The following is a 27,706-nucleotide window of genomic DNA, read 5'->3' as shown; positions in this document are numbered from 1 at the left end:
CCATTAGAAACAATCAGGATAAAACAGGCAAATGATAAATTTACATTGGATACTATTGCTAGTGAAGTTAAGACTTTATCATTAAAATAAGATTTGGTTCAAAGCAAGAAGGGAAAACAAAGATAGCAAGTGTTTGGATTAAAAATCAAGAATGAGATGGATTGCCAAAGTTTCTTTATTGAATAGTTGTTTATTGAGTGCTTACAATTATATTTATTTGACTTTAAGATGTCAGATAACCTATCAGCTTTTTAAAGGAGAAAAAAACTCTGTTAAATGTGTGTATCAGTCGTAAGGCTATTTCCAGAAATGTAAAAATATGAACATGCTTATTTTGTGACACATGCCAAGCACTTTCCTAGGACAGTGGGTTCAAAAGTGTGCCTAGTAGTCATGGACCTAGCATTACAGAGACTAACCTAGTGGGGTTACACATACCTTACACAAATAAATACATAAAGATATAATTATAAACTCATGTTGCAAGAAATCTGATTAAGTTCGTTGAGTGCATGGGTAGTAAAAATCTGATTTAAAAAAGTTGTAGTGCAGAGGTTTCTCCAAATCTGAGTTTTAATCTTTATTTTTTGACTAGTGAATACTATATTAATAAGCTGTTAGAATTTCCCTTCCATCTTCTTTCTCTCTACATCTCTGAGAAACTTTTCAATCTCTGCTATAGGTTGCAATCCTGTCTCTCATTCTTCCACATAACTTATCCACCATATTAGGCACCTTCTCTAAATCTTCCATCAAAACTAATTTTATGGATCCAGATTTGTACATCTTGTCCCACATTAAGATTTTTCATAACACCTCAAGTCAATTAAAAACTTTTGGATGAAACCTTTAAGAGTCATGTTATAGACACTGTAAAAGAGCACAGTTGTCTTTAGGTGTCAAACAAGATTGTCCAGGTAATGTCAATTCTTTTACAGCATGTTCAGTTAATCAATATGTATCACTTACTACAGTTATGGTATTATGCTGGGACTGGAGGGATAAAACTATTACACGTTTTCTACTTTGAAGGAGACTCAAATCTAGTTGAGGAGATAAGAAAAATAATATTCTTCTATGAGTATAATGTCAGTCAATAAATAACATTTATCCAGAATAGTCCTGGTTTATCCAGAGAGCTGGGAGTTGGAAAAAACAACAAAGAGATAGGGAAAAAACCAAAACCAACCAAACAAAAATCTTCCTATACCCTAGTAGTAAATCACTCATCCTAATGGCTTGGTAATTGCTGGATATTATTTAACCCTAGTGTGCTAGTATATTAGAAATTAGAGTAATAGACCTTGCTCTTGGCTTTGACCCAACCAACTACAAAGAATACCATCCCACTCTTTCTTTTGCTAACCATCTTTGAGAGCTTAGATTATTATTATATATTGAAGGAACAATCCATCTTACATAAGCTGAATGTTTTATTCTATTTTTGCCATTTCTTAAAATCAAAGCAACCTAGAAAAAGTTATTTCCACAAACTCATTACTTATTGCTAACTTGACATATTCCACTTGATCATCTGGTGTAATGTACACATTCTTGAAACTAAATTGATTATCTTGACACTTGCTCTTGGCACAATGAAAAGAAAGCTTATAGCTTCAAATATAAGGTCTACATATTACCACATTACAAGGTTAGGATGCCAGGAAAACTAGGAAAGTTTTTTTAAAAATCAAAGACATTGTGTTAATGGTTGATAAAACTATGAATTTAAGAAAATTTGAATATAGGAGGCTCAAGCATAAAGAATATCTGAAATGCAGATCCTAAATGTGATGCCTTCTTCAATATCTTACACCTAAACAAACTATGTGAGAGCATGGGCGTATTAATTTTGCAAAGATTGCAATCTCAGATATACGGCATCCTAGCTATGACATTTTCTAAGAATTTTTCTCTTAAAAACTGTGAAAGCATGAGGCCAGCAACATCAGTAGAAAATTTAGGTGAGCATGAGTATGACACTACAAACTGATTAGTGTGAAAAGGTCACAGTGGCAAGAACAAGAAAATGACCAAACGTGCTGTATGGAATCCATGAAACAGAAAATGCTTTCGGCACAAGTATGAGATTATACAATGCATTAGCCATTATTGTTAGCAATAATTTTACTTACTTTTTTAAATTCACGTGACTAAAAGTACATTGATAAATATATGCATTATGTGCATAACAAATTTTGGTTTTGCTTCTCCAAAGACCAGCAAATGTCACTACTGATCAGATTCATGCACACAATGTGAGTGGTACTGAGGGCCAGGGAATCACGGTGTGAAAAGCAAAGTGAAGATGGTACAGTAAAGATACCTGGTCAGCACATTTCTCAGGGAGACTGTCAACCTCCCTGTTTGTCTTATACCCATTTCAGCACCAAACGATACTAAAACCTGAGCACTCAGCAGGATAAACCATCTCTCCTAATTGTGGCTGAGAAGAGCACTTGGGCAATGGAACACAGTGATCAGCACACATTCCCGCTCTGCCTTCAGATGATTAGGTTTTGGATGCCTACACTGTGATAAAGCAGAACTTGAACTTAAGCTTGAAGGAATCTGTTTTTAGAGCAAAAGAGATGGAAACATTGAGGAAGTCAGGACCCATGCAACTCTCCTCCTCTTGATTGCTCTGAAAAGCAGGAATCATGGACAAACAAGGCTATTTTTGCTCACCAATTATCCTCTGAGCATTTGTCTTACTGAACCCCACAATTTGTCTTGATCTCATCACTTTTGGGAAGGTTGCAATCCCACATTTATCTACTCTCTCACCATCATCTCTAATCTCTTTCTTTCCTCTGCCTCGGTGTCCTCGTTTCCGATCACACATAGCTCTGCTCCGTCACAAAACACCATTCTTGGGACCTCACTGCCCTTTCCAGCAGGCCCTGTTTGGCAGTTTCTTTGATACCAAAATGGCCAATGCATACTTTCTCCATTTCATGACCCCTGCCTAGCCCCTTCTCCATCTTTTGCAAACTAGCTTTTAGCTCTGCCTCCTCTCCCTACCCAACACTGTTTCTTAAGCTAATGATTATCTCTCTCCCTCAGTCTGTTGGATCTCTGCACCACTGTCCTCTAACTGTCTCTTGGCATAGCCTTGTCCCTTGCCTTTTACAACCTGACATTATCCAGGTTTTTTTCTTTTTCTGATTCTTTTGTCTTATTTTTTTCTTCTACCTTCAAGTTATGACCATTATCCAGGGCAGAGTCTTTGCTTCTCTGATCTTTTCCCTTTTTAAACCAGGAGATATTAAAATGGTTTTCCTCAGTCTGAAGTACCTTAGAAGTGACCACTGAGGGTTCAGAACAATAGGAAGGGTGGACAGCTGGTGTGTCCCCACCACTTCAAACGGAATAGGTCTGCTTTTACCTGTTGTACCTGTTCTATATTGTTTCTTTTGGAGAGCTTGTTTGTATTCATCGGTGTACTGAAAAATTGCATCAAAATCATAAAACCTGAATCTAGTTTCTTGTTTTATCACTATCTATATGACTTTCAACAAATATTTCAAAGCATTCATGCATTTCTTGCATCCAGACCATTCCTTCCATCTGGACTCCTCACCTACTGCGTTCCTCAGCACCTTCCTAACTCCTACTAATATTTTGTTTGGTCTTCTATGTCACTTCCTCCAGGAAGTCCTCTATGAACCCAAAATCCAGGTTGGGTGTTTGTCTGATGTGGTACCATTGCATTCTGTACCAATCTCTTCACACAGCACTTACTTCATTGTGTTGTCTATTTGTCTACATTTCCTACTAAACTGGAAGCTCACTGAGGACAAAGTATTATTCGTGCCTCTAGTGTAGTACCCGGCATGTAATAAATTTGAAAAATCCAAGCAGATAAACATATATCCCAGCAAGGATATCCAAATTAGGTGACACTGCTCTCTAAAGAGAATTGAAAGGGTTATCCCTCAAACTGATCAAACTGCTTTTCTTATTTGTCTGCTTCCTGAGCGTCCCTGACAGCGCCTTCATCCACTTCTGAGTCCTGTTCACAACACCCTCACTATTTGCTTTTTGGGAAAGTTATTTTATATTTTCATTCCAATTTTTCTTGCCTGCAACAGAAGAATACTGATGTATACTGATGTGGTCTCTGATGACCACAAAAAATCAGAAGTACTAAAAATCATGCTATTTTCAACACTATCACTACATCATTCTTAACAAAATTCTAACATTATACTATTTTGGCCTAATTTCAACAATTCCACTATCTTCTACTAGTAAATAAAGGTAATAAATCTTCAAGGGATTGTAGGCCATACCTAAGCAGTTTATAAGAATGTTGATGGCTTAACTGCCTTGTAAAGAACATATTGCTTCAAATATTTGCTGTACAAAAATGTATATATAAATGCGACCAAAAAATCCTAGAATCAAATCAAAGGAAGGAGCAATATAATGTCCACACCTACTCCGCAAACATAGCCTTAGAGAAATTCCAAACTAAAACTAGAAAGGGCAGTAGGTACAGTCCCATCTTTAACCCTAAACTGTAATATCACCTTCAACAGGAAAAGCCTGAGTACCTCCATCAGAAATGCTGTAAGATCTGAAAGCAAAATTACATTTAACTTCAGTGAGTTTTGTTTTTGTTTTTATAATGAGAACCCGAGTATCAGATGAGTAGCTGCTGAGATGACTTTTAAAATCCTCTTCAACTCTGAGAATCTGGTCAAGGATTTGGATCATGAATCAGTTTAAGTCACATTATCTGCAGGGTAACTTTCTCATATTTCTAAAAACAATAGTAATTTTGTAAAGAGATAAAGCCTCATGGCCAACAGGGAAAATGTTACTTACGAGTATTGTGTCAGCAGTTCCAAATCATTATGCATGTTGATTGGATATGCTTCACTGAGTTCAAACAACTTCTCCAGGGCCTCATAAATGAAAATGATGCAAATAAGAGAAGCAAAAGCTTCTTCAGTAAACCGGGTGATGTAGCAGACAAGGGAGCTTGCATCAGTGGCCACTAGTATGATACACAGAGTAGCAGTCCAAAGTCCAATGCTAGCTCTTAGAGAGAGGTATGATAGCCCATATTCTCTAGAAGGAGGAAAAGAAGTAGAAATAAGGTCATTTAGCAGCTTGCCACCATTTCAAATAGATGGAAAGAAGTCTAATTCAGGAAGTGAAAGTAAATAAGCTTCACATTCCATGAGTATCTAAATTCAAGACTGTCTAAAGGGAACGTCTAAGGGGACAAAACTAAAAGGAGTTTCTCTGTGTAGAACAGAATATCATTTTTTATAAATTTTACATAACAAATCACACAAATCTTTCACTTTTTCTTTATTTCCATGGAGAGACAAAAATGGCAAACTGAATCGAATCAGCCACTTCTACCTCTCCCAGCAGACCCCCAAATGTGATGCTGGGAGAAGTATAAATACAGTGGAGAAATAGGAAGGGGCTAAGGGCCAAAAGTATTTAACACTTACTTGCAAAATTTAAACAAAATCTTTTCAAACACCAAAACTGGTCCTGTACTGCCTAATATGGTAAGAGGCTGTCCACCAAAGAGAGAATAGGCTATCCCAGTCATAGATGCTCCAAAGAGGGATTCGATTGCACTCTGTGTAGAGATATAAATAAGTCCATTATCTAAGCTGCACAGGCAACCATTATAACTAGGGAGAAAATGTTTAAAATACATGAGTATATTCTTTCTCCTTTGCCATGAAAAGCCTAGTGACCTTGGGCAGGATGTAGGGTAAGAGGCGGGGACAAGCAGTCAGCAGGATAGGATTGATACTCAGTGAGGATATGTCCTCTCCATATTCCTTATCTTGCTTTTCTCTTGTCTACTAAGAGTTTACATGTATTTATGGTAAGTGTCAAGACAGAAGCATGGCCTGTATAAATAGGAAAGGGACTGCTTGTGAGGTGAGAACCAGAGCAAAAAGCTAGCCAAGCCTTGAGGATCAGGGATGAGACTAGAACCTTGTGTAAGACCAAGAATTAACTTCTGAGATATTCCACTCTCAGACTACTAGTTCTACTAGCCATCCAGGAAACTCATATGAAGTGTACCGGTAAGACCACACATCAAATCTCTCCTAATAACAGAATACAAATGTAAATGGATACTTGTCTAACTATGAATATTAAAAACTGATTGAGGTTTAAAATTCTAAGAAAAACACAATACATACTATACGACCTTCAGTTGCTTCTCCCAGCAGTCCTCCAAATGTGATGACAGGAGACATACACGCGCAGTAGAGAAACAGAAAAGATGCTAAGCACTGCAGGCTGAAAGCATCTCTGAAGTCACTCCAGAAGTATGGAGCTTTTCTTTTGATATCTAAAATAAGTCCCCCAAAAATCCTAAGACAGGGGGGAGAAACACAAGAGTGAAATCCAAATATAAAAAACCCCACACAAATCAAAATCCTCATTTACTTTGTTGCCAGGTCACAGTATTCGTTTTCCATCAGCAGAGATGAGACCCATTTTAACCTGCTACATTTTATTATCATGATCTACAGAGATGGCTTTGTACCACTATGTTACTTCCATTCCTAACCAAATATTGTGCCAGCAACCAAAAAAAACAAAAACAAAACAAAACATAAACCAGATTCTCTCAAACAAGGTTCAGAGTGCTTCCTCAATCAAAATTCAAAAAATGAGATTTAAGGATTACTCTAATCTCTGTGCCATTTCTATATCCATCTATTCTTCCTAAACTCAGGCCTGCTACCCTCAATCACTGGCAGCATTTTCTAATTGTTTACACTTCATTTAGTGTAGCAGAAAGTGAAGGTTGGGAGGGTAAATTGGCTTTTGCATCCTCCAGTAGTGAATATTACCCTGGAGAGAAGAAGTAGTGTTTAACCATGGCTCCAGTTACCTACTTTCACTGCCAATATATTCCTCACCAGGTATTATTTCAAACATGCTTCTAAATGGCCTTAAGGATCACGGTAACACCTAGTAAAGACAGAGTTCCTCCATAAGTGGAAGGAGAGTAATGAACAGGTATTTGTTTTTGAACATTTGATAATAATATGTGGATTTAACACTTGGCTACTAAGAGCTCTTCGTGCTCCATGGAATAAAGATGTCATATTAAAATGAATTAAGACTATGATTAAGTTCCTGCAGGGAATTTAAAAATCCTATTATTTCCAATACACTGCCAGTATGCTGAATATATTTGAATTATGCAAAAATATTAACTTTTGTTATTTATTTTCTAGATAGAAATATTCACTGGCAATCTAAGAATTGTCTTGCAAATTATTGTTCTATTGAGAAACATTCTGGTATGCCTTGAAAATGTATCTCTTCATTTTGTTTTTTGTTTTGTTTTGTTTTGTTTTGTTTTGTTTTTATCTCTTCATTTTGACTATCATTTTTAATTCCCCTGATCTGAAATAGACCCAATAGTAACATGTTAGTAAGTATCTTAACTAGTATGTAAGTGATACAATCACTATGTTTTACTAGTGATTGCTTCCATCAGAAAGATATGGAGTAAGAGAAACTGAATAGGATGAAATTCCAATTGAAAAGACGACATTTAAACTCACAGGAGCTTACAGTGAACCTGTGAAACTCACACAAACAAAGATCATCTTAGGTTCCCCTACTTGTGTCTGATAAATGTTTACATAGTTTTTATTTGGGAAGGATCATTTTTCTGAATGATTTGTTAACTTATCAAAGTCACAATTCAAAATAAATTTAATCTACTAATTATTCATTCATTTATAATTTATATCCCATCTAATCCCCAAAATATTTTGAGGTGGTTATGAACGATTACATAGTAGTTCATATTTATAGGTTTGATAGTACTTTCTATTAGACCATTGTTTTTAATTAATTACTTATTAGGGCATACATTAGTCTAAGTAGCTATTATATTACTGTGTAATAAACGTGCTTTTAGCAGCAAAAATCTAAATCCAGAAGTGGGAGGTCATTGCAGAGAACAGTGCAAGAGCAGCCCAGATGTACACCAGCAACTCCAGGAGAGCAGATGAGTAATGGATACTTCAAGTCATGTCAGCAACAGAATCTGTGGAAGAACTCTGGAGAAGCGAAGATACCGGATATTGGTGACCTGGGAGGATTTAGGAAGCAGTAAGGAAAAGTGAACTTCGAAAAAAATCTAAGCTATGTGGCATGTTACACCTGAGAGGGAGAGAAAGAGAGAAAAAAAAGAGCCACCAAAAATAAAAAGACAGCATTTGAAAATATGAAAGCAAACAGAAGGAGTAACCACGCTTCCAGTAAAGGGAAAAGGAAAAAACTGTTTGAATCATCTCAAATTATGTATGGAGCCCGAGGAAGACATTCAAGGACATTTCCTCAGAGACAAAACATAGATAAAGGGAAAGAACAGAGGAGAATTACAATACACAGAGTTGTCAGAAACTAGAAAGTCGGTTTAGAGGACACAGTGAAAGCAGTCCAGGAAATGGCCTTGAGAGGAGGGGTACCAATCCTGCAAAGCCTTTGCCATTGCCTTCAATTTTAATGGAGGCTGTGTGCACATATTCCCTGAAGACAGACCCTCCCAAGGTTTTCTGATTTTCTGCTCACACATTGCTTGGAGAGAGACAAGCTGTCAAAAAACGATAAAGAACCATTTTAAGAAATAAATTGAAGCTTTCATCTCTTCAAAGATGTGTGATTAGAAAAATAAATCATATAGCTCTTTCAAATTACAACCATGAAAATAAAAAATACTATTATATACATCCTACTTGCATGTAATGAGATAGGGTCTATAAGACTGAGTTCATGGTATTTATTTTTATTTCCATCTTGAACTTGAAGCTTTCAACAGGCTCTTTTGGAAGGGGCAACTGACAGTTTTCTTATTCATTCTAAGAATCTGTGAATTCATTTTATGCACAGCAAAATGAAAGACTAGGTAAGATAAAATGGAATGGTGTATCCACTGTTCTGGTTTCATAGTAACAAAAATCATTAGTAAATACTAGGAAATCAAATTAACTAGAATTAAATAGGTGTTCAAGTACTAGGTATTCAAATAAATAGGTACTCAAATGAATAGGTATTCATTAACAGGTATTCAAAGTATAAAAAAAATTACATCTCAAAACAGCAATTCTTGACACAAAGAATGGTCTCTCACTTGGTCTCACTTGGTCTCACTTGGTCCCATACAAGTGCGTTTCACTAACCTTCCAGTTCGCTGGAGTTCAGGTCCACTATGTCCTCCGTGGGGTTCTGCTTCCCCATGAGCTGCTGTTCCATTTGGTACAGCAGGAATCTTCCTCTTCTCCTGCAGGAAGTTTTTTGTTTTTGTTTTTTAATTTCAGGTGCTAGTTGTAAATAACAAAAACAAATTTTTTTCCCTTGAGGCAAAATGCAGAGTGGCTAAGAACCCAGGCTCTGTTACTCATTTGCTGCATGACCTCTAGCAAGTTATCTAGCCTCCTAAAGGTTCAATTCCCTCCTCCATTTACTATTTATAATAACAACATCTACACCAGTGTGATTGAGAAAATTAAATAAAGTGATGAACATGTGCTCATTCGTTCAACTAATCTTCATTTGAGTGCCTTGTGTGCCAGGCACTGTTATGGATGCTAGAGAGGCAAAGGTGAGCAAGAAAAAGCATTCTTAGTGGAGCCAACCAACAAATCTCTAATGTCAAATTGAGATAGAGGTATGAAGACAAATGAAGGAAAGGAAGGGGACAGAGAGAGATGAAGGCTGAGTAGGTTGGAGTGAGGAGGCACTAGGTATGGTGATGCCATATGCCTGGCATGGTTCAACTCTTCAATAAACTTAAACTATTACCGTTAGCTATTTTTAAGGGTGTTCCCTCTTTTATTCTGGCTGATATCTTCCTACCCATGGAATAATTTACAATAGGTTTTTTTCTGACACACAGAGATTCAAAAGATTTTTACAAAAGGCAACTTCTACTTGAGCCATTGAAAAATTAACTGAGGCTTATGTAAGTGCTGTCTTACCCACCCACTTTTGTCAGTGATGGAGATTTTTAAAAATCAGTTATCTTAGAGCATGCCAATGTGTTCAAAAGGGCCTAAAAAGATCATAAAACATTTTAAAGTGGTGCAATTAAAATTTTCACTTGACTGCCATTCCAAAATAGTGTAATCATTATCAAATGATCTCATATACAATGGGACATTTAGGTAAAATGGCACAGGCTTAAAACATGAGAAAAATAGATTTTGAAATGCACAAAATATAGAAAAGTTCATTGCTTGATATTTTTACAATTTCCCAAGTACATCAATAGGTACATTAAACTAAAGGTCAAAGATAATAGAGAGGATGTCTGTCAACTGCTAGAGGAACTGCCTTTACATATGAGTAAGTCCATATGTCCATAAACGGCTTTAAGAATTATCAGATGTCCATAAAGGGCTTTAAGAATGGCCTAGTACCTTTAATACTCAACAGTCATCCAGGAAATACTTCTTAGCTTCCACAAATCTCAGAAAGCAAATGATGTTATTTGGTCTCCTGGGTAATTATCCCTTATTGGCTATGTTGACTCATTGCCTTACAATGGAAAAAGCTATATATCAACCAGCCAAATAATAAATCATGAAAGATATTTGCCATTCTAAAGTACCTGTTTCATCTAGGAGTGTTCATCTTATAGTAAGGGGGGAAAGTATGTGAAAAGAGATGTATGAACAGTACTGATGAATATTCTGAGGAAAATACTAGAAATATCTTTTGTTCAGAAACACAGGTATTTTGGTATTTTAAAACAAATCAATGACTGAGTATATATTTGACTACTCAGATTATACAACCTATTTATTCAATCAACAAATACTTATTGGGCAGCCCGGGTGGCTCAGCGGTTTAGCGCCACCTTCAGCCCAGGGCATGATCCTGGAGACCCAGGATCGAATCCTAGGTCCGGCTCCCTGCATGGAGCCTGCTTCTCCCTCTACCTTTGTCTCTGCCTCTCTCTCTCCCTCCTCTCTGTGTTTCTCATGAATAAATAAAATCTTTTAAAATAAAACAAACAAAAAAACCAAATACTTATTGAGAGCCAATTTGTGTCAGGTTCTTGTTCTCACCACTAACATACCAGTGAACAAATCAGGACTGTGGAGCTCACATTCTAATGGGGAATGCAAAAAATAAACAAATTAAACACATAAATTAATTCTATCGTGTGTTAGAAAGATTAAAACTATGTAAAAATAAAAAATTTAGAGTAAAGAGGGTCTGAGGTGTGGCTTGAGTAGTGAGGCAGGAAGGAGTGGCAATTATAAACAGAATGGTTAGGTAGGATCAGTGAGAAAGCATCATTTGAGAAAAATGTGAGTCGTAAAAATAACTGAGGGCTATCCAGGCAGAAATAAAAGTCAATAGGACAGTGTCAAGGCAGGAGTATGGCTGTAGGGTCTGAAGAATAGGAAGCAAAGAAGCCAACATGGTTGGAGAGGAGTGAGCAAGAAAGAAAATGGTAGTTCATTTGAAGAGGTAAAAAGCAGCCAGAACGTATAGGCTTAGTAAATCACTGTAAGTGTTTGGCTTTTATTCTCAGTGAAATGAGAAAGTTAAAGGGTTTCGAGGAAAGGGGCAGCATGATCTCACTTGGAGTCACTCGGGCTGCTATGTTTAGAACACAGGGGCTAAGGACAGAAGCAAGGAGACCAGTTAAAAAACTATTTAAATAATCCAGGAGGAAACTGATAGTAGCTTGAACTAGAATGGTGGCAGTGGCATCAATGAGAAATGGTGTAATTCTAGATAAATACTGAAGGCAACGCCAAGAGTATTTCCTGGCAGAATGGAAATCCAACAATAAATAAAAAATTAGTGGCTTTGGCCTGATCACCTGTAAGATTGGAATTAAGGACCTACCAATACAGGAAGGTGCAGATGGAACAGACTTTGCAAAAAGATTGGAGTTTCTTTGTATTCTTCAGGAAGCACTATATTGCCTTTTCCCACATAAATGCAAAGATGTATATAGGAACAGAAATGAGACAATCTGCAATTCAGTTCAAACTTTGGACATGTCAAATTTTAGATATCTTTAAGACATCCAAGTGAAGACATGGGATAGGAATTTGGAAAAATACCTCTCAAAGTTCAAAGTGAACAATAAATTTGGGAGAGGATTTAAAGCTCTAAGATTGGATGACATTACCAAGAGAATGAGTGTGGGTAGAAAAAGAGAAGATGGCTGAAGACTGAGCCTGCATCATTTCAAATTAAAGAAATCAGAGAAAAAAAGATGAAACCAGCATAGGGGACTGAGGAGTGACAAGTGAGCTAGGAGAAAAATAAAGAATGTAGTGTTCTGAGAGCTAAGCAAAGAGAATATATCAGGGAAACAGGAGTCATAACTCTGTCCAAGGCTGTTCCCTGATTGGCTAAATAAAATACAGACTGGGAATTGACTATTGGATTGGGTTTGGGCATTGTGGAGATCTCTGGTGACCTGAATGTAAGTAATATTAGTAAAGTGATGGGGGCAAAAGCCTTATTGGAGAAAGTTTAAGAGAGATTTAGAGAAAAGGAATTGGAAGCAGGTGGTACAGAGGGCCATTCCTGTGCCATTTGGTTGCAGAAGGCAAAAAAGGAACAGGTGAGTGGCTGATAGTAGTTGTAGTGTTGAGAGGGGTTTTTTTTAAGATTTCCAAATTAAGAAGTTTGCATGCTAATAAAAATGTTGCGTGCTAATAAAAATTTAAAAACTCAGAACAGAAGAAATGATGACATAGGAGAGAAAGAGGAAAACTGGTGGCATAATGTCTTTGAGTAGGTTTGAAGAGATGGGATCTGGTGCAAAGGTAGGATGCTAACTTTGGCTAATTCATCATCAGTAATACATGGGAAGGCAGACTGTGTGGGTGCAGATGCTGGTAGGCAGATATGCGTGGTAGTAGGAATCTATGGCAGTTCTCTTTTGATCATTTCAAATTTCTCAGGAAAGTGGGAAGCAAGTTAAAATCAGAACGTGAGAGTCAGGAAGGATGTGCTAAAGATCTGAGGAGAGAAAACGTGTGAAATAGTCATCTAGAGAGAATTCATGGACTAGGGGAGCACAGCATGATGAACTTGCAACATCAAGGGCCCACTTGAGGTATGTGGCCATGAATTAATAATATCAGTCAGTGTAGTTATCTTCTCCTTCAGCTATACTGAGCTGCATCAATGCAGAACCAAGAATTGGATTCACACAGGGTTGTGGTTTCAACAAGCGAGTAAATGGCATGAGAGAAAAGTGAAGTTTAGGGTCTATAAAAGGGAGTGATCATAATGACCAGTATAAAGTTCCAAAGAATATTTTCAAGGTTATCCTTTGAGGGGACTAGCTATTCCTCTCTTAACTGAGAGGAAAAAGTCTTTAAAGATCTGTGATTTATGGGGTCCCTGGGTGGCTCAGTCAGTTAAGAATCTGACTCTTGATTTTTGGCTCAGGTCATGATCTCAGGGTTGTGAGGTAGAGCCTAGCATCTCCTTCTCCCTCTGCCCCCACCTCCACGCATATGTGTTCTCTCTCTCAAAAAAAAAAATAAAATCTGTTTCAAAAGATTTCAAAAGAACATAAAAACCACAGAAATTATCCCATGGGGGAAAATAGTATTTGAATGAGTACGAAGTCAGAGTGATTAATATCTTTTAATTTATCTTGCTTCATTTAATGAAATAAAACATAGTTCATAGTATCTGTTATTCAATTACAACATACATTTAAAAAATACTAATGTTGTAAAGAAGCATAGCAGAACCCAAGTGCCTTGATTCCTAATTCAATGTTCTTTCTACTACTGCCTCTTAATACTCAGAATCCAATAATTAATCCTGATTTTAAAGAGTCTCATAAAAATAATTTTAAAAATAGAGAGCTCCCAGGCCTCAACTTGCTTCAAAAATATCATTCCTCAAAGGCAAGATGTTTTAAAAAATGTTTGACTTAAGCTTTAATGTTTAAAAAACTAAATGGTGTTAACAAGTGACTTTGAAAGTCTCACTCTCAATTTATTAATATTTTCATAGAATTTTCCCAAATAACATCAGTTTCTTATTACTTCAGGAGGCATTATAGTGCCTTTTCTAATATTATAAGTGCAAAGATGTTTACAAGTACAAAAATGCATCCACCGGTTACCCTAAAAATTACTCTTTAAGCAACTTCTTTTATTTTGGTAGTAGATCAACTGAAATTATGTGGCTGTAGGTATAGAATCAGAAAATTGTAATTGCTGAGAAAAGGAAATCATATTATCTCCAATAATTATGAAATGACTTCAGAATGAAAATACAGAAATACAAACAACATCAGTACGTATTTCTTAAATGGATAGTGAGATTGAGCTGCCTTTTTAAATACTCATAACTGAATGGTACACATGTTCATTTGCCCACCTCTGGCTAACCAGGAAAACTACTACGTCCAGGACTGAGTCAACTACAGCAGAAGAGTCTGACGGGTTGGACTCCACCGAGACAAGAGCCCAAGACAAGGCTGAGTAGATGACAACCGGGAGGATTTCGGGAGGCATATTCAGTAGGAACAGAGGAGGCAATATGAATGAGTGGGCTTAACAAACATTTGGCCACCAATCTCAACACAGTCAGGCCTACAGTTAAAGAATGACCCCTCAAAAAAATAAAAAAAAATAAAAAATAAATGACCCCTCAAAATAGCGGCAATCTTTATTTTTACCTTTCTCAATTATATAATGATTGAAATTATAGGCAAAATTGTTAAAAGTTTTATACCATATGTCTACACCAAGGTAATACCTAAGAATAATAATTAAAAAATTATTCTCAATCATAAATATGATTAGCAGTAATGGGAATTTTCTTTTTTTTTTTTTTTTTTGGTAGGGAATTTTCTATATAATATGATCAAGCCATGTCTTTGAATTTTCCTTTTTTAAATTTTTTCACTGTTTTATCTTTAAAAATATTGATCCACCTGGAACCTGTAAATATTCCAATTTAATGCAAGGCAGAATTAAATAAATTTTGACATTAGTTACATAAACAACATACACTTATCAAAAAAACTTTATTTATTTAAAATTTTTAAAAAGTTTTTATTTTAATCAACTGGTGCTTATCATGACAAGTACATTCCTTAATCCTCAGCATCTATTTCACCATCCCCCCAACCACCTCCCCTCAGGTAACCATCAGTTTGTTCTCAATAGTTAAGAGTCTGTTTGTTTGTCTCTCTCTTTTTTCCTTTACTCATTTGTTTTGTTTCTTAAATTCCACATATGAGTGAAATTGAATGGTATTTGTCTTTCTCTGGCTGACTTATTTTGCTTAGCATTCTACTCTCTAGCTCCACCCATGTGGCAAATGGCAAGATTCCAGTCTTTTTATGGCTAATATTCCATTGTATGTATACCACCTCTTCTTTATCCATTCATCAATCGATGGACATTTAGGCTGCTTCCATATCTTGACTATTTTAAATAATGCTGCTATAAACATAGTGGTGCATGTATCCCTTTGAATTAGTGTTCTTGTATTCTTTGGATAAATACCCAGTAGTGTGACTCCTGTTCTTGTATTCTTTGGATAAATACCCAGTAGTGTGACTCCTGGGCCAAAGGATGGTTCCACGTTTAACTTTTTGAGAACCCTCCATACTGTTTTCCCCAGTGGCTGCACCAGTTTGCATCCCTACCAACAGTGCAAGAGGATCATTTTTCTCCACATCCTTGCCAACACCTGCTGTTTCTTCTTTTTTATTTTATCCATTCTGACAGGTATGAGGTGAACCTCACTGTGGTTTTCATTTGCATTTCCCTGATGATGAGTAATGTTGAGCATCTTTTCATGTGTCTGTTTGCCATCTGGATGTCTTCTTTGGCAAAATGTCTGTTCATGTCCTCTGTCCATTTTTAATTGGATTATTTGGTTTTTGGGTATTGGGTTTTATAAGCTCTTTATATATTTTGGATACTAACTCTTTATGGGATATCAAAAAGAACTTTAAAGCATTAAAGAGCTTTGAAACATCTTAAAAGTTTAATTTCTACATATATAGACATTTCTATATAAAAACAAACATTTCTACTTACTAAACATTAAAGAGTTTGACTGAATAGTGAAATGTTTAGTGTGGTAAGGTGGACTAAAGAGGCAGAAAACAAGGTCATATGACTTTGTCCTTCAACAGTGATAAATGATGTCAGCTAGGAAAAATATAAATTATTGAGTGCCTTACTGTATATATTTTTAACTAGTTTTCATTTGGTACATTATAAGATGGCACATTCCAACAACCATTATATGGAGAGAACAATCCTTTTCCAATCCTTTATATATCCACATGTTCCCATGGATATCAACATTAGACCACTTATTGCCTTGAGCTCAAAGTACTGCATGATTTAATGTGAATTCTTTAGTGTTCTGTAAGGTCATGGCATAAGATTTTATGTAGAACAGGTAGTTCTCATTTCTTAATTAGTGGCTCTGCTCATTCTCTTTCACATTGAGTATAGTATCCGCAGTTATTCCTATATCTCTCAGGGACCAGCCTTCTTCCACTTCCAGGGACCTTCTGCGAAGGAAATAGAAAGGCTGTATAGAGATGTGTGGTACCTGATTTTCATCATCCAGTCAAATAAGACCTGTGAACTCCCAGACTAAACAAACTTTCTTCTCAGGACCCACTTGGACATTAGAAAGTAATAACTACTTCTTCAGCTGTTTCAGGAAGATTCTTCAGGTAGATCAAGAAGCTCCTTCTCTGTAGACTGTTCAGCAGATGGTGAACCTCTGGTTGAGGACTCAGGTTGGAGCATGTGGGTGGCTCAGTTCGGTTAAGGGACTGACTCTTGATTTCTGCTCAGATCATGATCTCAGGGTTCTGAGATGCAGCCCCGCAGGGGCTCTGGGCTGAGTGGGGAGCCTCTCCCTCTGGTTAGTCCCTCCCCCCACTCACATGCAGGCATATATGCGCTCTCTCACTCTCAAAAAAGAAAAAAAAAAAAGGGCTTAGGCACATTGAGTCTCTGCAGCTTCTCTGATGTTTCAAAAGATATCTGACTAAATCTTCATCACCCCCTAGTTAATGAGCATTGTTTAACTTCCAGGTTTCACCCATCATCTGATAAAAGCACTCTTTCCAGTTTTCTCAATTTCATCTCCTGGTGAGGATTTAGAACACTCTGTATGTATCTACTGGCCTTTTCACCCTGTGCTCCTTGTTTGTTTGTATGTATGTATGTATGTATGTATGTATTTATTTATTTATTTATTTATTTTTGTGACAAGTTTTTCCTTTTCTCATTCTTCTCTTTTTCTTTTAGATACACTCAGAAAGATTTAAATGAATTAAGTCATGAGGTATTCACAGAAATAATTAAAGTAAGAAGAATAAACAGTAAGAAAATCTGGACACACGGCAAAATTAGATCTTTAATTCCTAGATCAGGGATCCTACTCCATGCTCCAGAGACAAGAAAGGCGGAGCAGAGAGGAAGAAGATGCCAGTAACCCCACAAGAAGCATGGTGGAGGGAGCCCCATATCTGGGCAGTAGGTTGAATTTTCTTAATAATTGCCAATTTCAAAGAGCTATATCAAAATATGGAAGGATAGTAGTGGGATAATTCTCAAGCCATATTTTACACTTTCATTACGATTTTAATCTTCCTCCAGTATAATATGTTTTAAAGTGGGTTTAAAATTTTTCCAGGCATGTGGGACCATTTGATTTAGTGGCATATCATCAATATACCAAATTTCTCAGTGAGGTGTGTTGGATATCATCAAGAAAGACTCTGTAACTTCACGCTCCTGGCTTCTGAGATGTTATATAGGTCCTGGTACCAATTCCCATGTGGGGAGAACAAGGGGTTCCTCATACCAACAAGCAATGCTACCATCCAACTTAATTCTGACACCATTTGATGGGAGGCAGCATCAGATTCCAGGATTGAGGGTTCACTCCTTCAAGACTGCTCCCATCTCACTCCCCAGGTTGCTATGTGAGCTTCTGAGTGAGTGGTTCAGAGGTTCCCATGACCCCCTCCTCAGGTTCAATTAATTTGCTAGAGCTACTCAGAGAGCTCAGGGAAACATTTTACTTCCAGATTATTGGTTTATTATAAAAGCATGTAACTCAGAAAAACACCGCCAGTAGAAAGATGCACAGGGCAAGGTATGGGGAAAGGGCAGGAGCCTCCACACCCTTTCCATACGTGCTACTCTCTCCAGTCTCCACATATTCACCAACCTGGAAGCTCTCTTTTCCCTGTCCTTCTGGGATTTCAAGGAGGGTTCATTACATAGGCATGACTGATTAAACCATTGGCCACTGGTGATTGAACTCAATCTCCAGCCCTTTCACTCCCTAAAAGTTCCAACCTTCTAATCACACAGTTGCCTCCACTGGCCACCAGCCCCCATCCTGTGGGGAGTACCAAAAGTCGCCAAATTAACATAACAAAGACATCTTTATTGCTCTCCTCTTGTAGGAAATTTCAAGGGGTTTAGGAGCTCCGTGCCAAAAAGGGAATGAATGCCAAATATATATTTATAGTTATAAATTACAATATCACAGAGGTTATAATTTAAATCATTTTGAAAAAAAAATGTAAATCATTTTGAACCTTTTGAATGAGTTATACTATTTCAGTGCATGTATGTAAAAGACAACAAAAGGTGGGATTTTTAAGAGTATTTTCAAATAAACATACCTGGGAAGGAACATTTTTGGGAGGCTCTATTCGAATGCTTGGATCCCATTCTCCAGGAGGGAGAACAGTAACCTGATCCAAAAATTCATCAATTCCTGATACCAAGTCATTGCGATCTTTAGCTTTGTAAGCAACATCATGAAATACCTATAGGAGGACAAGATAAAAACAATAAATAAAAGATAAAAAAAGTAATTATAAAATCTTAATGTGTTCAGTGTTTTCACTTCCCAGTTATCTTAAATGTGATTATACAATTTAAAGAAATAGGTAGCTCTAAATGAAGAAGTTTTTAACTTAAAACTATTATAATTTACTTTATTCTATGAATGCATACAGATATATATTTTTTTCTAAGAATGCTAGAATGAATATTGAAATTTCTGGAGGCAAGAGTAAGAGAAAGGGAAAGGAGTAAGAAGAGAAGCTCATTAAACTAGAATTAAGCATTCAAGTTTGGGGGATTCCTGGGTGGCTCATTGGTTTAGTGCCTGTCTTTGGCCCAGGGTGTGATCCTGGAGTCCCAGAATCCTTTCCGCATCAGGCTCCCCGCATGGAGCTTGCTTCTCCCTCTGCCTGTGTCTCTGCCTTTCTCTGTCTCTCATGAATAAATAAATAAAATGTTAAAAAAAAATTTTTTTTAAAGCATTCAGGTTTGGGGCAGCCCGGGTGGCTCAGCGGTTTAGCGCCACCTTCAGCCCAGGGCCTGGTCCTGGAGACCCGGGGTAAAGTCCCACGTCAGGCTCCCTGCATGGAGCCTGCTTCTCCCTCTGCCTGTGTCTCTGCCTCTCTCTCTCTCTCTCTCTCTCTCTCTCTCTCTCTCTCTCATTCTGTGTCTCTCGTGAATAAATAAAATCTTTTTTTTAAAAAAGAAAGCATTCAGGTTTGGTAAAGGTTATATATTATGTGTGGGTAAGTCAAACTTTCCAAGAAGCCCTTGCTTAAAAATAGAAATAAGATTTATAGAATATATTAAAAATTTTAGCAATATTTATACCCTGGAACATATAAAGCAATTAAAAAGGTTTACTTTGTTTTAATTTTTAAATAATAATGAAGTTATAAATTAGTATTCTCTTGATATATGTCTTATCTATACAGTGTAGCAAGCATATTTCCATTCAAGGTGAGTTACATTTACACACATACACACAGCACCCTGTGGTAGTCACTTAAGCTACTGACAGAACTTATGTCTCTTCTAGACATAGGGTAAGATTTCTTTCTTTGCCTTCCTTGATATTGGGGTTAGATGTCCCACTCAGGTGTACCTATGTCACTGTCAAATGGAAATTAATGATAATCAGTGTGTAAGTTAATACATTGCCTTTTGTCTGCTATAATAACTGAGAAAACGCAAGTTGAGATGGAGTTGCTATGGGCTCGGGTGCCTGAGTGACTATAATGAGCTGAACCCCTCTGCCAACTCGTGACAGACACACAGCATGCTAGAAAGAAATCCTCATTGTTTTAAACCACTGAGATTTTAGGTGGTTACTCCTACAGCATAACTTAATCTCTTCTGACTAACACACAGAAGAACCATATACTTAACACAACAAATGAGGAAAGTAAAAATAAAGATAAATGGAAAATAAATCTATACTAACTATAAATATTTCTGATGCTTTTTGTATTCCATATAATATGAAATGGAACAAATATTTCATGCTTGGGACTATTAAATTATTTTTTATGCTGAGCTACATATTACAGTGACCACATATTCCAGAATTCCCAGGGAAATTGTGCTTTCAAATATTCTATTCTACTTTTAGGCCATTTGTTATAGTTTCTGGCTTGATACTGAATCTAGACTGCTGAAGAAGAGATAATGATTATTTTCAAAGGCTTTTTCTTTACTTCCCAGGCAAGAACTTTTCACAAAAGATCATTGGTGTGATAAATATATAGTCTTTGTTCAGGATCAAGTGAAGACATGAAAGAAATATTAATGGTTTAGTTGTATCTTGGGAAAGATACATTTTTTAAAAATATTGACAACACTGATTTCCCTTCCACAGGCCACTGAGTTTATAGCTCAGCTATCTATCTACCTCTAAAGAGTTTTATATGGCCATGAGACCCAATCTGAACATTTAAGAATTGCAAATGTTTTTAATCCCACCAAGAGTTTAACTACTTTACTCTTGTCTGCTAATAGCAACTGTTTGGAAATCTTTGAGTTGATCTCTTAATTTAAAAAATTGCTTCGGGCAGCCTGGGTGGCTCAGTGGTTTAGCGCCGCCTTCAGCCCAGGGTGTGATCCTGGAGACCCGGGATCCAGTCCCACGTCTGGCTCCCTCCAAGGAGCCTGCTTCTCCCTCTGCCTGTATCTCTGCCTCTCTCTCTTTCTGTGTCTCTCATGAATGAATAAATAAATAAAATCTTAAAAATAAAATTCCTTCAAGTGATCACATGCTCCTATTCCTATACCTGCTTTAGATAAATTCATCCAGGACAGCTGATTTCCTATTATCTTCAAACTCCTCACAGATACAGATATCATAATTTGTTTGATTTTAAATTGAAAACATTCTTTACTAATAAATAAAATCTTTAAAAAAATAAAAAAGGGGATCCCTGGGTGGCGCAGCGGTTTAGCTCCTGCCTTTGGCCCAGGGCGCGATCCTGGAGACCCGGGATCGAATCCCATGTCGGGCTCCCTGCATGGAGCCTGCTTCTCCCTCTGCCTGTGTCTCTGCCTGCCTCTCTCTCTCTCTCTCTCTATCATGAATAAATAAATAAAATCTTTAAAAAAAAAAAAAAGAAAAAAGAAAACATTCTTTACTATTGATTTCCTATCACTAATTTTCCCAGTAGTTTAATTACTTTAAATGGCTCCTCTCCCTTCTCCTTATGTAGCGAACCTAACATTCTGACTTCAACATACATTTGACTTTTAAGAGAAGCCTTCCCTGATCCCCTCTCAAACAAGATTACACATCTTGTTAATACTCTCCTAGTACATTATTTTTCTTGATAGTTTTCACTTTATTTATAATTATAATTAGTTGTTAATTAAATAATTAGTTGCTTAGTGCTTATTTTTCCTGCTAAAACATGAGCTCTGAACATTCATTGAACATTTATCAAACTATTTCTATGTTAAGGATACAGCAGTGAATAAAACCAACAAAAATTCATCCCCTCATGGAGTTTATGTTCTAGTGGGAGGGGAGAGATGGAAAATAAGCAATATTGTGAGTATACATTTTGTTGGAGGGTGTTAAGGTCCTTGCAGAAAAATGAAGCAGAAAAGAGGAACAAGAGTATGATTGGAGGGTGCTTAATTAAATAGGGTGATTAAGGAAGGCCTCAATGAGATACTTCAGGAAAAAAAAAACAAAAAACAAAAAACAAAATATTGGAAGCAAGAGCTCTCCAGACAGAGGGTAGAGCCAGTGCAAAGACTCTCAGGTGACAGCATGTATGTAAGTCATATTCAAGAAGTAACTAGGAGGCCAAGTCCTGGGAAGGAGTGAGCTAGAGAGAGAGCAAGGAGATGAGGTCTGAGAGGAAAGGTCAGAGGGGCAGAATGTCATCCAGCAGGATTTTATAGCTCATAAGAATTTTGACTTTTACTCTGAATGAGGTAAGAGGCCATTAGAGGGTATTGGCACAGGCAGGTGATAAGGGTAAGAATCAGGTGAAAACAGTTCAGAAAGTCAAAAGTAGTAGGATTCTAGATATATTGTGAGAGTTGAGCAAGATTTATTGATAGAATGGACTTGAGTGTGAAAGATACAGAGGACTCAAGGATAACTTCATAAGGCCAGTGACCATGACGTTAATTTCTTCAAAAAAAAATTTTTTTTAAGATTTTATTTATTCATTTGAGAGAGAGAGAGTGAGAGAGCAAGAGAAAGAGAGAGAGCACAAGCCAGGGGGAGGAGGAGATGGAGCAGGAGAAGCAGCTCCCTGCTGAACAGGGAGCAGGGAACCCTATGTGGGGCTCTATGCAGGGCTCGATCTCAGGACCCTGGCATCATGACCTGAGCTAAAGGCAGCTGCTTAACTGACTGAATCACCCAGGCAGGCCACATGGATTTAATATCTATCACACCAATAGGAAGTGTCCTTCCTTCCTTGCTTCCTTCTTTCCTTCCTTCCTTTTTTCCTCCCTTCCCTCCTTCCTCCCTTCCTTCCTTCTTTGCCTCCCTCCCTCTCTTCCTCCCTTCCTTTCTCTTCTTTTTAAAAGACAGGAGATTCTAGATCATCTTTGTAAGGTGATAGATATGATACAGCAGGGAGGAAGAAACTGATCATGTAGGAACCAGAGTGGATAATGAAGCAGCAAAGTTCCTATCAATGCAGTGGGTGGGAAGAAGGAATGATCCAAAAGAGGAGGCTGAAAAAAAAAAGAGCAGCGAATTAGGAGGAAACTTCAGTAAATATGTTGTTTCCTTTCACTATTCCTTTCACTACTTTCACTATTTTTGGATCTTTGTTCTTCTATATATTTCTTAGAATAAGCTTATCAAGCCCCTTGATAAATCCCAACAGGATTTTAAGTGGAATTGCACTGATTTCTCTTTCATTACCATTGCTTGCCTAAATTGTTGCAATGCTTCTTAAGTGGTCTCTCTGCTTTGTTCCTTGCTTCTCCACAAGCCAAGTGATGCTTTTAAGATGCGAGAAAAATCATGTCATTACTCAAAACTTTCCATTTGCTTCCCAACTCAAAGCCCTTATATGACCTACAAATACCCTATATAGACTGGCCCATTGCCTCTTTGACATCATTGAATTTAAAAAGAACAAAATGAAGGAGGAATTTGTCTTAATAGAGACGAAAACTCATTATAATAAAGACACTTTTGAAATTTAGAGTCAATCAACAGTTCTTCAATGGTAGATGCTATGTGAAACAGAAAGGGATTTCATTTTAAGGATGGGGAAAACCTGAACATTTATTTGATAGTATTTCCTAAGTGGCTGCTATAATCGGGCATGTTTGCAGATTAACAGTCAGTGTTGACTTAAAATCTGGGTAATAGAGGAAATTCTTGGCTCAAAAATCCAGAACAAGAAAAAGGAAAACAATGCCATTCCTAGTAATTTTTTTGTTTTTGTTTTTCCTTTTGTTTTCATAAAACTGTCATTTATGTTAATAGATACTGTTTTTGTTATTTTTAAATGAATTTCATAAATACAGATTTTTAAGAAATTCTCAGTTTTAAATTCTATTATGATAAACATCAGCATACTATTATATAAACAATAGCCCTTTGGCGTGCTTAATAAGACTTAAGCATGTTAAGGGATTAATACATGGGTAATAAGCAAAATCATGATTTATCTCTACTAATGCTAAACAGAAAGGAAGAAAATAGTTTACTGAATTGATTCAATGTCAGGCATTGCTAAAATGCCTAGTGCTAAAATGACTAGCACTTTCAGTCATTAACTCATCAAAATAAAAAGATCAGACCTTGACTGAAGACCAAACAGTATGCCAAGTCTAAAGATAAAAAGAAAGACAGACTGACTGCCTACAAGAAGTTTCCAGTATGGAGAGGAGAAAAACCAACAGAGCTCAGTCAACAAATATTTATTTGAACAACTGACAAAATCAGGGCACAAAACTGAATAACAAATGGTAACTGCTGCCATGGAATTTACATTTTGATACTGTAATCTGATACTCTTTCTTAACTCAATTCTATGAATAGACATATTAAATTTTGTTCTTTTTTTTTTTTATTTTGTTCTTAATGAGTATAAGTATTCATTGCTTCAAAGCAATGAGATAAACAGAACAATTTCTCTACCTGGGTTTTGAACAATAAAAAAGTTCTTTCTCTTTTAAAAGTATTTAAAATCTACATATAATAGTAGATTATAATCAATTGCTCTCATTTTCTGTAGTAACTTTCTGGCTGTTTCTGCTTCTCTACCCCACTGCTCACAGAGAGTTACAAATTGCCCTAAAACTAAGCTCTAAACTTTCAAGTCAAAGGGAATTCTGCTTGAGCCCACATTTAGATAACTAATGCTTGCTTGCAAATTGGGCAGTTCTTATTAATCAGGGAAATAGATGGAAATCCTTTCTTGCTCTCACTCTAAATCTATAATTTAAAAAACATGGATGCTTCCCTGTTGTTCCATGGCCACTCGATTAGTAAAAAAAAAAAAAAACCAAACCTGTGGAATTGATATCTTTCTTTTGAGAAAATCTTGACTCCTAATTGAGGAAAAGAAGAATCAGGAAAAGAGAAATCTTAAGTATATATATGTCCCTCCCATGATATAACATGCTCCTCTCACCATATAATACAGCCCATGCCCCAGAAATATCTTATGTCCTAATGTAGCAGATTTGGAACATAATATGAAATGTATGTGCATAAAAGTCACAGTACTTAAATTGTGGACTACAAATCACAGTGTCATATATTTTTCAATACTGTAAAAATTGTAAAATATTCATCAATATAGAAACACTAAAAGCAAAGATACTGTGAATGTCTTCTCAAGAGAGTTCAGGTTTGTGGTTCTCATAAATCCCTTTTCCAAGTCGCCTGTCTTCTTCCAGATTTCTTCAATAAAGTGATACTCACTGTATGAACTGAGTAGTGTCCTCTCAAAACATGTCCACCTGAACCTCAGAATGTGACCTTATTTGGAATAAGAGTCTTTGCAGATGTAATAAAGGTAAAGATCTCAAGATAAAATCATCCTAGATTAGGGTGGGCCCTAAATCTAATGACAAGTATCCTTCTAAGAGACAGAAAAGGAGAAGACAAACAGAGGCACAGGGGAAGAAGGCTTTTGTAAAGATGAAAGCAGAAATTAGAATTTTGTCACTCGAAACTAAGAAACACCAGGAGCCACCAGAAGCTGGAGACAAGGAAACATTCTCCCCTATATCCTTCAGAGAGAATGTGGCCTTGCTGACACACTGATATCCCACTCTGGCCCCCCAAAATGTGAAAAAATAATTTATTTTTGTTTTAATCCCCCAGTTTGTGGTGTTTGTGGTAGCCATAGGAAACTAATACACTCATCAAGTTGATTCTTTCTCAGATTGATGAAAAATGTGTTTTTCTTCTAGCTTTTGGTTTCCTATGTGTAAATATCAATAACAGATCCATACAAAACCATAAAACATAATTTGGACAGATAAAATACAATTTATATCAAACTGAAAACCAAGTTCAAATTTTCAGATTTCATAAATCTAGGAAAAGTTATAGGCAATACTAATTTGGTCATTTTACAGATTTTCAAGTATCCAAAGCCATGTAGTTCAATAAATACATTAAATTATTTAGATAAGATTCTAAAAAATGCATAACCTGTTTGTTATTTACTACTGAATTTTGAATGTATGACCCTTCTGTGACCTTTCGTATTTGCTCTTCCTTAACAATAAAAACAATACACAATAGATTTCCATAAGGTATTGGGGAATACAAGAAACCAGTTATATATTAGTACTTATGTTCTTATTTTTATGATCATAATTTTTGAGACACACATCTTTTCAAGAAGCTGATAAAAGCTTTTTCCAGTCCAAAATGATAACACACAAATTTTTTACATAGAAAAACTTGTGTGCTGTATCAAAGAAATCACACACCTCTTATAGTTCATCTATAATTCCTCTAATGGTTCAAAGACTCTCAGGTTAAGAACATTCAGGCAATTGTAAAGAGAGTTGATAGATGTTGCATAGCTTTTGGTGTCATATATACTATTCAGATAAACTGCCACTGTTTCTTCTTGAGATCCTAAAATTACTTTGCCCCAAACAAGATTTGTAATAATATTAACAATGGCGCTCACTTTAGCAGCACATATACTATAAGGGAATATTAATGAATATATTCTAAGTGTCACTAAATCATTTTCTTCAGAATATGAGATTTTAAAGCATTATATTCATGTATGTGAATATATTACCCTTTTCAAACAAATTTTTTCAAAGGAAATTTTATAGTGGAAACATAGAAGGGGATTTGAAACAGAGAAATTTGATTCACAACAAATAGTCATGAATACAGGAACTCCAAAAGTTAAGTGTACCTAGTGGAGGAAAATGTTCCCAATGAACTTGAATAAATACCTCATCTGTCATTAGGGTTGCAATTGATCTGCCAATCTCATGGTACTGTTGACCCTTTCCCAGGGGTCCCAGAAGAATGAACAAAAATCTGTAATTAAAAAGAAAAAAAAAAAACAAAAAGTTTCATGGTAGAAATATAAAAAAATTACTTTAGTAGTTACAGAATCATTCAGCTCAAAGGAATTATTTAAGATAAGGACTTAAATGTAAAATACATATTTTTTCACAGTTTGTTATTATTTTGAAACATTTTATAATGATTGACTCATGCTTAAGGTCCTTGAGCAATGGGAATCCATGGTTATTTTGATCTCAATGTTTTCCCATTTAATTACCTGGAGAAACTCCATGGAATTTAGAATTTTTAAGGATTCTATAACCTTTAGAGGAGGAAAGTGAGACAAATAAAATATGATTAAGTCTTTCTGAATTGTAAAGAAGAGCACTCACTAATATGCAAATCATAAAATGAGGTAAAGAGGGAAAAGGTAACATAATACTATAAACAAAGAAAGAACATATGGTCAAAGACCAGTAGGTATATGTAAAACATATTAAATAAAAAATTATTGTCAGGAATCAAAGATCATTTAGGAAGAAAAAATAGGGAGTTAATGATCTATTAATACTGATGATGGAGGAATAAAAATACTGGCTGCATTGTGGTATTCCATCTAAATTAGACTGAAAGTCTAACAGTCATCATCACAACTGGAGACTTTGAGAAATCAGCACATGCTCTAGCTTTGAAGGACCAGTAATTTTCCTGTTTCTGAAAAGGTCAATGCTTCAGTGAAATTGTGAAAATTCTAAAATGCCATATATTCTGTAATATAATTCCATGGTATTAATTTGTTAAATGGGTTTATGCTCTTAAACGTGAAGACTAATAGCTTTATAAAAAGTAAGGAACAGATCTATAATCCTACCCCTCATTT

At 36.2% G+C, this 27,706-nt stretch overlaps 1 protein-coding gene across 22 annotated transcripts in view; it reads right to left on the bottom strand.

Moving 5' to 3' along the window:
• SLC4A10 (solute carrier family 4 member 10) overlaps positions 1-27,706 on the bottom strand; it is a 289,593-nt gene that overhangs the window by 73,723 nt on the left and 188,164 nt on the right. For all 22 annotated transcript variants that reach the window (XM_072751727.1, XM_072751726.1, XM_072751733.1 and 19 more), the window contains 6 exons: positions 26,769-26,856; positions 18,698-18,844; positions 9,198-9,298; positions 6,189-6,363; positions 5,475-5,608; positions 4,834-5,079 (listed from right to left, as the gene is read on the bottom strand). In XM_072751727.1, the coding sequence (XP_072607828.1) occupies positions 4,834-5,079; positions 5,475-5,608; positions 6,189-6,363; positions 9,198-9,298; positions 18,698-18,844; positions 26,769-26,856 (891 nt within the window). The remainder of the gene's footprint in view (positions 1-4,833; positions 5,080-5,474; positions 5,609-6,188; positions 6,364-9,197; positions 9,299-18,697; positions 18,845-26,768; positions 26,857-27,706) is intronic.

The sequence above is a fragment of the Vulpes vulpes genome, chromosome 3 (assembly GCF_048418805.1).
Source record: "Vulpes vulpes isolate BD-2025 chromosome 3, VulVul3, whole genome shotgun sequence".
In the NCBI taxonomy this organism is placed as follows: domain Eukaryota; kingdom Metazoa; phylum Chordata; class Mammalia; order Carnivora; family Canidae; genus Vulpes; species Vulpes vulpes.
This window is presented reverse-complemented; position numbering and strand designations above follow the sequence as displayed.